This window comes from Episyrphus balteatus, chromosome 3, assembly GCF_945859705.1.
Source record: "Episyrphus balteatus chromosome 3, idEpiBalt1.1, whole genome shotgun sequence".
Lineage (NCBI taxonomy): Eukaryota > Metazoa > Arthropoda > Insecta > Diptera > Syrphidae > Episyrphus > Episyrphus balteatus.
In genome coordinates this window covers 68,790,000-68,800,810 of record NC_079136.1, presented here as the reverse complement: position 1 = coordinate 68,800,810, position 10,811 = coordinate 68,790,000, and the positions used below count along the sequence as shown (strand labels likewise).

Genomic DNA, 10,811 nt, shown 5'->3' with positions numbered 1-10,811 from the left:
TGTTTACATAAAAATATTTCAAGTTCCAAGTGTTGTTTTTTTTTTTGTTTGTCTCTGATAAGCCGAAAGGACATTTTAAGGTATACACAGCTTCTCCATTTAAACCATTTCAGGGGCTGTTTTTCTTACCTTCTTGGCTTTTATCTGTAATGAAATATGCATAAATTATTAAAATTAATTTTTTTTTTTTTTTAATTTAATTAGTCCCTAATGATTTTTCGCTCTGAATCTCTAATTTTACTTATTTTAACTACATTTATTACTAAACTATGTTTTAAAATATAATCGACTTACCTGTTTTTCAAACCCAAAACAAAACAAATAAAAAAAAAAACTTACCTCATCTTGATCATGACTTCTATTTGGAGACTCAGTTATGATCTGTACAGCTTGGCCTGGTAAGCGACTAAGTAATTTCGAGCCAATCGAATCCGAGTTACCACAACAAAATATCCTAGGATGATCATTATCTAAATGAATACTAGTTAAAAATTTGGATTTAAATGAATTATTATCGGTTTCGTCCATGGTTGATGGAGATGGAGTACTATCAAGGGAGCTCATATTAACTTGATTTATATACGAATCATTAAAAACACCATCATTTATATCGAGATGTGTTATATACTTACTAAACATTATCCGTTAGCAAAAATAATTAAAAAAAAAATTGTAATATTATGTATGTATCTTTTTTACAAGGGAATGAAAAATTATTTAAAAAACTTCTAAAGCAACAAGAAAGAAAAAATTAAAAAAAAAAAAAATAATGAAAATGAGATTATTTCAAAAAGAATATGGTACGTACACTACTGAAAACTTTTGAAAGATGAAAAGCTATATAAAAAAATGTAAATTATTGAAAAGGATTACGAAGTTCATGCATTTTCAAAAAGAAAGTTTTAATCAAACATTAAAAAGTTAACATCGAACATTGAGAGAAGAACTCACACTCCATTGCGAAACGCCAGTTTAGTAATCGAAAATTTGGGTAATATTTTTCAAAAGACCGTTTTGATAGACGTTTACATCTTCTAAACCTTAAAATACACATATTTTTTTCAATAAGTCGGTTATATTTAGTTTGTATTGAAAAAATTATTGAATATGTAAAATGTAACGAATGTAGGAATAGTAGCTTATACATCGTTCTTCTCTTGGCAGAACAATTTTTAAAATGAGTATGACCTGTAAGCCAAGTATACCATTTGACTTCCTGTATAACAAAGAATTTTGGAATTTTTTTTTATTGTTAAAGCCGATTTTTAAAGAAATTTTTTGTTTTGTATACAAAAATTATTAATTTTATTTGAAAAAAAAATTGTTATTCCATTTTACACACATAAAAACTAAATTTCGAAAACATTCATCGTCTTGTTTTGAAAAACTTGGTTAAAAAAAAACTAATCTTAATATTAATATTATCAAACGCTCCTTTACAAAAAAGTTTCTTAAAAATTGGTGGAGTATTTTTACAAGAAATGGTTCCTAAGTATGTACATCGTAAGCAAAAACAGTATCTACCTGTCAAATCTTCTGGATTACATTTTAGTAGCTTTATTTTGCATTTAAATTTTACGGAACTGCTTTTAGAAGAGAACCTTACAAATTTTTTAAGAATCTATGTACATAAATTTACACGAGCTCCTCACTAAGACTAGATTCACTTGCACGGCGTTAGTACATAAACATAAGTACGTTTACTTTTAAGTTTTTGATTTTGTTCCAAACAAAAGACAAAGTTATTAAACTTGAGACTAAAGCCTAAATTATTGTGATGCATTTTTTTTTCGACAACGTATGGGATTTAAAAGTTAATCACGTTTCGGGTCTCTAAAATTCTTCTAATTTAGGTAATTTTATTGGAAAGTTGAATGAAAAGTTAGTTAAGAAATAGTATTAGAACTGCTAGCAGATGAAGGATGAATCTCACGCATAAAATCTGCTGCCAGCTCTCGTTCTTGTCTTCCTTAATTGACGTTCTTAAAATAATGTAAACTATGCTACGACTAGAAGGTTCAAATAATGCAAAAATTCAAATTTTTCAAAAAAATTGTTTGGCTGGAATATAATATTTATTCTGCATGGAGAAATTGCAACATTTCATTTATGTATCAATTTTTTATGTTCAATAAAAACAATTGGTTCAGATTTCATTCTCTGTTTCCATAACAGAGATGAGAAATTTTATAGAAAGCTGTTCTCTGAACATACTTATTTTTCGGAACGTCAGTTCTAACTTCTGAATTCGAAGTGAAATTTTATTCTGGCGAAACTCCTGATAGTTTTTTAAAGTTCGGGGGAACAAAATTTTACGGTTGAACGATTATTTGGGCGAAACTCCTGATGGGTCTGAATTTATGTGAGAAGTATTTCGATTGATAATCATCGTTTTATTTGAAAATCGTTTATTACTGGTGTGTTTGTTTAAGACCATGAACCAACCGATCAAATGATTAAATATGTTCTAATTAAGCCGCTAATTCCAGAAGTTAAATGGAGATGGCTTGAACTCTTGCATTTACTAAAACAAATTAATTACATAATAAACATTCGTCTTGAGTTAGCGTGTTGGCTCAATTTCCAATACCTATATCTACTTTGTATAAATTTAACTTAAAAAAAAACATCTAAATTACTAAATTATTTTTCATTCTACGGTTAACAACTGTAAACTATTGTTCAGTAAATAAGTTGTTAGGTTAATAATTCCTTTTGAAGATTTCTTCTCTTTGTGAAATAATATTTCACAACATTTTTAAATGAAAACAAAAATTAGAATTATTTGAATGAAATATGCTAATTAGAATGAAGACATTCACACAATATAGAAACGTTATTCGGTGGGTAGATTCATGCAAACCGTGATATTCAGCACTTTTTTGCAATTTGATTAGCGTGAATCGAAAGAACCACTTCATTAATTACGTCAAAATCTTCTATCTTTGGATGACAAAGCGTTGTTTTCCTTTTTTTTTAATTTTCAAGAAAATAAGATTTGTTTTAATTTAGTTATAATCGCCATATAAACGCTCACGTAAATTAAATAGCAGAATAGGATGGTTTTCAAATTAAAAAATCGAGCTATCAGTTTTTTTCTGTATTTATGTGGAAGTATGATGATAAATAATGGTAAATAGAAAACCAAACGCTTGAATCTTGAAATCGTGTAGCTTATTCACATACAACCAGATTAGACACTCAGTCTGCTCTGATTCATTAAATTTCAAATAGCTTCAAGTCCTTGAAATTAGCTACAAGTTCTGAGACATTTTCTAAGGGATAAATGCATCAATTCTAGCAGATATTTGAGTCCCATTATTTAATTTATTATTATATCCTCAATTTATTTTTAAGCAATGTAGCGAACTGATTGTCAGTAAAAATATGCTTATATTTTTATATGTTTTTATTTTTACTGATTATTCATGATTATTTGTTTGTTTCTAAAATAGACACCAAGACACACCTGTTGGTGCCCCTTAATAAATTGTTCTTTCAAGTTTTAAGTAAGACTTCAAAACTGCTTAAATAAACCCATCGTTTGTAGTGTACGTACCGTGATATGCATTTAAAATATTATAAACTTACGTTTTGTAATTAAAAAGTCCGTTCATTTTTATATACTCTAGAACCAGATCATCAATCAGGTATTTGACTGATTGTCCCCGACTAAGAAGTCGTCGAATCATTGTTGAACTAACTTCATTAGGCACCCAATTAGTTATTAAAGTTATGTTTTTCTATAAAATTTGAGTAAAGTAAATCAAAAAGGCTAATCTAAGTTATAATTACAAATTGTACAAACCTGATATTTTGTGAGAATATCTGAATCAAAAATAAATTTTTCAGGATTGGTTCCACTTCGTGATATCACCACCAAACCATGATTACTTATAATATCTTCAATCTGAAAATAGAAACCATTTAATTAGAATAGAAAATATAAAATATCCATCTTTTTTACATCGTCATTAGACCAAAGTCCAGGTACAGCAAAGGATTCCAATAAATCAGCTCCACAAAGAAGCTTCAATTGAACTTTTTCTCTACGATCTTTCAATCCTCTGGGCAACCACCCAGGAATAACACTTGAGTCTCCAGTAAATGGGGAGTTAATGTAATTGTTCATGTAATTCTAGAAAAGAAAATAAACAAATCTTTAAAGTTATTTCCTTTTTTTTTTTCAAAATAATAGTCCAGTGCATTTATAATTTGACCCAGCAGTTTGTACCACCCCCAAATTATTTTTGCTTATTCAAAAGAGAATTGGCTAAATATCATAACCCTGACGATTCATATCTCCCTGATTCCAAATTAGATTTCTTATTTTTTTCTCAAGTATTAAAAAAAAAATTGAATTTTGTTCAACCTTAAAACTCAAATTTTCGAAAGATTGCGAAAATCAGGAAGTTTTGGGAGACTGTAAATATACATACTACATACATATTTACTTTTATTTTAAATATTTTTTTGTTTCAAAGAATATAAACTAAAATGAATTATTGAAAATTCACTATTGTTTTCAACTTCAATCAGGGACTTAAAATAGTAATTAATAGCGACATCAACTATAGACTTCCCGAAAAAATTGAAGTGAATAACTTCGACAGTTTTAAATCCGGGACTTCTCGTTCCTGCTGAAGTAGAGAGGTCTTTCAGCTCATTTAAGACGCTTCTTAAAGACAATCGCAGGAGGCTGTTTTCTGAAAACTTCAAAAAGCCCAACACACACATATATTCCAGACCGATGTTTATCGTTTCTTACTAAATTTAGGGTGCTGATTCCGAAAAGTTTTTTTTTCTAGCGAAATAAATTTTTACAGCAAAACTCTAAAAACGCTTGTAATAACAAAATCGAAAAAAATAGTATGTGAAAAAATGTGAAAAATGAAAATATCTAAAAAAAAAAAATAGAGCTCCCAAAAAGCAACTAGTGTGATTGAACCCAAATGCATTAGATTCGATAAAAAATTTTCTGGAAAATGTTAACAAACAGTTAAAATAAGCATAACTTTGAAATTAGTAGAGCTTTTAGATAAATGAATGTGATTTTTAGGTTTACTGACCCCAAATATATTAAGTTAAATATAAATTTAAATTAGTATGAATATTCCCCCCAAAGATGAAAAATTAAATATTTAAAAAACTAGAGCTGCTAGAAAGAAACCAGTATGATTTTTGAGTTTACTGAACCCAAATCTATAAAATTAGATATAAATATTTCTGGAAAATTTTAAAAAGTTGAAAATTGTTGGCCAGTGTAAGTGTTATTAAATACCAAGCTGTTTTTTTTTTTCTTTTTATTTAATAACATGCCTTTTTTTGCTTTTATTTGATTTTTATTTGATTTTTTTTGATTTTTTTTAGTCATAAAAATTCTTTCAATGGGGCCCAACTTTAGCCCTGTTTTTTTGGGAGGTGGCAAAGTACTACTAGTAGTTTACTAGCGATTTTCAATGGAACGCACGTACCTACTCGGGGAGAAAAGCATGAGTAGATGATATTACTAACAGGGCAAATAACATCATATCAAAACTAATTAAGTCAATTTACTCAAATTTCCGTTCAGAAAATGACGTCGCTTAAATATCTAGTCCCTAATATTTTCTGAACGTGCCCAATAACCATAAATTATGAAATGTAACAAAATAATATTTCCATATAAGTTTAAACTATTTTTTGTAATAGTGTAAAAAGTTTTTAATATCAAATTTAACCGATTTAACCCTTTCGAACCCAAGCTATGAAAATCATCATTAAAAAATGTTTTTTCGGTATTATCGGGTCAAAAACATCACAACTAAGAAATATGAACAGCAAAAAGTTATTTTCCAAAATATTAAATAGCAAAATTAATGTGTTATTCTCATTCTACATGTAAGTAACATCACTGCCTATGACCACCAAAAAAAGTCGGAGAACTGAGAAAATAACTTTTTATGAAAGATGAAACTATAATGTATGCTACTTCTTTTAAGCAAAAAAAAAACAAAACACTTTGTGCATTAACATTTTTTATATCTTTTTTTCAAAATTATGACGATATATAAAAAAAAAATTTTTGCAAAAAAAAAAAAAAGTGAATTTCAGTCCCTTTTTCGAAACAAAAAAATTAAAGGTATGACATTTGACTAACTTTTTGTAATAATCCAGTAACTAGGCATTATTATCTTTCAATTAAGCCATCGAAACCTAAAAAATTTTTTAATTTAATATTTTTTACAAATTTTTAAAAAAATGTTACATGAGAGTAACGCTAGGTCCGAAAGGGTTAATAAAATACCTCTGATGAGGTCGGAAAATTACGACGAAACTTAGGGAAAAATATGATATAAAGATTTTTATTTGCATATAGAAGGAAGTGATAAAAAAAAAACCCGATTCAACATAAACATTAAATATCAAGCTCATTTTTCTTTTTATTTAATAGGCGCCTTTTATTTAATTTTTATTTGACTTTTTTTTTTAACTTTTAGGTCAAAAAAATCATTTCCCTGGTTATGATATTCACTTCAAGCTAGTATTGGTATTGGAGTGTACAGGAAAACTTAACGAACTTGGCAAAATAAACAAAGTCACTCTCCTATGGGCACGTTGGTGTCCAGGGGAACGAAGTGGCAGACTCCTTAGCAAAAACGGGAGCAAGCTCCCCTTTAATGGGACCCGAAGAAAATGTTATTAAAAATAAAATAAAACTAGACAAGACAAAACGAGAACAAGAAATTGGGCAGAACTCCCAAAATTGAGGCCAACGAAAATGCTTCTTGTTAAATCTAATTATTAAATACTTTTGAGTAATTTATATACCTACTAGCTGACCCGGCGGACTTCGTTCCGCCTTTACTAGTACTTATTTTCAAATTTAAGCCCTGTAATGTGTAAAACTTTTCCAATACAAAAAAAAATCGGTTCACTCGGTTCGGTTGATATGTGGAGCACAAACTACTAAAATTCGATACATATTTAGGAAATTCAATTAGAAGTAATTTTTTTGTAAATTTATGTGTGTCCTAGTGATAGATGAAACAAAATATTTTTTACTATTTTGAAATGATTTCATGTTTTAAATTTCTATATTTTTATCCAATAAAGGCTCTGGTTTATTAAATTTTGTTTTGTCTCAAATTATAGTTTGGTTTGACGTTTTGCAATTGTATATTGTAGTGTATGTGAAAATGTATGTGAATCCGTCTCGAAAAGAGATTTGAAAAAATCGAATCTTCTGGAAAAGTAGCAAATTTTTTTCAAACAAATTTTTTTTGGTTGTTTTGAATTCGAAATAAGGTTCTTAACACATTTTTGTAAGTTTTCAGTAGTAAAATCAGTTTACTTTTAAACTTTCACTTTAGAACTTATGTAAGTAAGATTGTAAAATGCTCACTGCTGTAGTGCTACAAAAAGTAGCACAATTAGTTTTCAACTCCTTCAAACTTTTTTCCATAAATATTTCAAAATGGCCTTTTAAAAATTCGGCACTTCAAAAATTGGGCTTTTAAGAAATACGGCAATTTGCCAATACACTTGTGGCGACATCTCAAATTTCATCGCTGAATTTTCAATTTATTTGACATTACTTTAAGTCACTCATTATTTTAAATTGCATTCATTTCTTTTATGTCCTTTTTATATCAAAATGTAAAATGTATAAAAAGAAGGCTTAACACAAAATCTTTCTTCTTGATAATCATCTACGCCTCGTGGCTACAATCGAAATTTGTATACTTAAGCCTGGTACGCTTTTCGCGCTAAATTGTAGCCGATTACTTAATTAAACGACCCCATACACTTAAAACTTACGACTCTTTACAAATTTTAGTAACGTTTACCTATGTTAAATTTTAAATAAAGCTGATGAATTGGGCAGTCAAAATTGGGTTTGGTGTTTTTTTTTTTTTTTTTTTGACATGATAACGTCTAATAAATCGATGAAACCCGGCTGCATACACGAAAAATATCACGCATTCTCCCGTTTCATTACCAGTCATCAGTGTGCTTTAGATTATAATTTCATCTTAAAAGTCAAGTAACATGGAGTCAAGTCCAACTTAAGACGGTTGAATGATTTTAAACCCCAAATATTGAATTTGCTTATATCTTGACATCAGCGTCACCTTCCGGGTCCAATTATAAAAAAATTGTCTCGAATGAACTTTATCACACACACAAAAATTCACAAAAATCTATACAGTCTTTCGGAATCCAAATATTGAATTTCACTCTTGACAACAGCGACACCTATCGGGTCAAATAATAAAACAAAACCTTTCTCGAATGAACCTTTTCACACACAAAATTTCACAAAAATATGTCCAGTCATTCGATCCCAAATATGGAATTTGCATATACATAACTTGACAACAGTGCCACCTACCGGGTCCAATTATAAAAAAAAAAACATGTTTCGAACGAACTTTTTCACACATACAAATCTGTCCAGTCATTCGACCCCAAATACGGAATTTGCCTATAACTTGACAACAGCGCCAACTACCGGGTCCAATCATAACACAAAACCTGTCTGGGATGGACCTTATCGTACACCCGAAATTTCACAAAAACCTGTTCAGTCATTCGACCCCAAATACGGAATTTGCATATAACTTGACAACAGCGCCACCTACCGGGCCCAATTATGAAACAAAACATGTTTCGAATGAACCTTATCACACATACAAAAATTCACAAAAATCTGTCCAGTCATTCGACCCCAAATACGGAATTTGCCTATAACTTGACAACAGCGCCACCTACCGGGTCCAATCATAACACAAAACCTGTCTGGGATGGACCTTATCGTACACCCGAAATTTCACAAAAACCTGTTCAGTCATTCGACCCCAAATACGGAATTTGCATATAACTTGACAACAGCGCCACCTACCGGGTCCAATTATAAAACAAAACCTGTCTCGGATGGACCTTATCACACCCACCAAATTTCAGAAAAATCTATCAAGTCGTTTAGAAGGAGTAGGGTCACAAACAAACGCACAGGAGAATTATATATATAAGATTTATAACTATTTATTATTTATTCTAATGTATTAAAATTGTAAAAATAGCTTTTTTTAAACGCTAAATAAACTTTAAACTAAACTAAACATTCTGGGTAATTGCAAAGCACTAATACACCAAAGATTTAAACACCTGGGTTGCTACCAGGTCGAAGTGGAAAAATTACACTCTATGAAAAAACCCCATATAGGGGAAAGGTGCGAACAGTGAGACAGTGCAAACAGTGAGACAATCCATTTTTCTCTTTTCTGAAAGCACGCAAAGTAACGCCAGTTTGGGTCAAAACGTTTATAACCCCTTCTGCGTGTTTTAATTTTATTCCGATTGAATTTAGTTTGTCCGTTTTAATACACCGGAAAATATCACACAAAATCAGGTGGAAGTAGTAAAGTAGTAAAAATCGGGTTAATGGACAGAACTTTTTTACATACCTATGTATTATATTTATATGTTCTTTCATAAACAAATATCATGTACTTAGAATTCCTTCTGGTTTTTTTTTTTTTTAATTTTATATTTTTCCGAAAAATTACAAAAAGTAAACAGTGAGACATTTTTAAAAAGCAAACTGTGAGACATAGATTTAAAAAAAAATCCATGATTTTAACATGGTTTCAATATGATTTGGTGGTGTTTTTTCTTTCGTTTTTTTTTCGGCCTGAGTTACTTTTTTGAAAAAATATGTTAAATTAATTATTTATATACTTGTTACTTAATTATTTGACGTTTTTGTTAATTTGTTTCGGTTTTATCCGTTAGTTTTTTGTTAACCTTAGCCTGTCTCACTGGTCGCACCCTTTGCAAACAGTGAGACGTTTTGACTTTTTCTAGATTTTAGTCAAATGTGATGCTCTCATTCATTCTTTAACTACAATTTTTTCTGCAACATTAAGATAAAATATGTCTTAAACTGAATTCAAAGTTTGGTTAAGCTAGCTTGGATACATTCTAAGATATACCAATTTAAAAGAAAGGTGTCCCACTGTTTGCACCTTTCGCCTACTCAGTTTCCTGAAAGTAATTACGTTAGAGGAGGAGCTATAAAATGAGGAACTAACTCAGATAGCTTAATCTCAGCTAGCAGTGCATCTTATATCTGAAATAATAATAAATTAATCAATATGATATTCACCCAATTCTCTATCGAATGAGCAAACAAAATTTGGGGATGTTACAAACTCCTGGGTCGTCCTTATATGAACATCATAAATTTACTTAACTATAAATTAATACCTACTTGATGGAAATTTAAAACTTGTTGTGTTCGTGACCATTCATTCTTCTCAATTTCCCAACCAGATGCTCGAATCCAATCCGAGGATTGTAGAGCTAATTTCACCATAGCAAAGCGATGTTTGGCCGGTGCTAAACCCTTCTTTCCGTATGAGTCATGAGTGGGTGATATTATGCCACCAATGACAGAATGTGTGCCCATCATTTCAAAATAATCACGAGCAATTTCTTTTTACCATAATAATAAGAAAGATATATATAAATAGAATGTGAGTTTGTAATAAAAATAAAAATCGATTGATTTATTACCAAACATTCGAAAATGCATTGGAGTTGGTGGACTGAAGGAACCACAAGCAATCAATACAATTCGTGATGGGAGCATTGTTGAATTCTCAATTTGATTGCTCATTGTTTGTTGGAATAAAGTTATTAGTAACAATTTTGTATACAATCACAGAAGTTTTTTTCGAATGAAATTTTTAATAATTTTTTAAATGCAGAGGAATTTTTTCTTGCTTCTTTTTTGGGTTGTTTTTCTTTTTTAACGAACAGCTGAT

General features: G+C 29.8%; 1 protein-coding gene across 6 annotated transcripts; it reads right to left on the bottom strand.

Annotated features, from left to right (window-relative positions):
- On the bottom strand, positions 1 to 10,811 carry LOC129916764 (nicotinamide/nicotinic acid mononucleotide adenylyltransferase 1). Of its 6 annotated transcripts, none has more exons than XM_055996893.1 (7): positions 10,561 to 10,811; positions 10,256 to 10,479; positions 3,968 to 4,138; positions 3,809 to 3,910; positions 3,592 to 3,743; positions 340 to 631; positions 1 to 144 (listed from the first exon to the last, which is right to left on the bottom strand). In XM_055996893.1, the coding sequence occupies exons 1-7, from the start codon at positions 10,661 to 10,663 to the stop codon at positions 100 to 102; spliced, it is 1,089 nt and encodes a 362-aa protein (XP_055852868.1). In that variant the 5' UTR covers positions 10,664 to 10,811; the 3' UTR covers positions 1 to 99. The 6 variants fall into 6 exon arrangements, with proteins under 6 accessions (XP_055852868.1, XP_055852869.1, XP_055852870.1 ...); XM_055996894.1 differs by having other exon boundaries at positions 340 to 481; positions 10,561 to 10,810; XM_055996895.1 differs by having other exon boundaries at positions 340 to 454; positions 10,561 to 10,810.

What these genes read in the sequence shown, in the direction of transcription:
- LOC129916764 (XM_055996893.1), bottom strand. Translation starts at nt 10,663, where the DNA reads ATGAGCAATCAAATTGAGAATTCAACAATGCTCCCATCACGAATTGTA. An exon ending in GACTTTGGTCTAATGACGAT is followed by an intron (nt 3,911 to 3,967) that starts GTAAAAAAGATG and finishes TTCTATTTTCAG; the next exon opens with ATTGAAGATATTATAAGTAA. An exon ending in ATATTCTCACAAAATATCAG is followed by an intron (nt 3,744 to 3,808) that starts GTTTGTACAATT and finishes CAAATTTTATAG; the next exon opens with AAAAACATAACTTTAATAAC.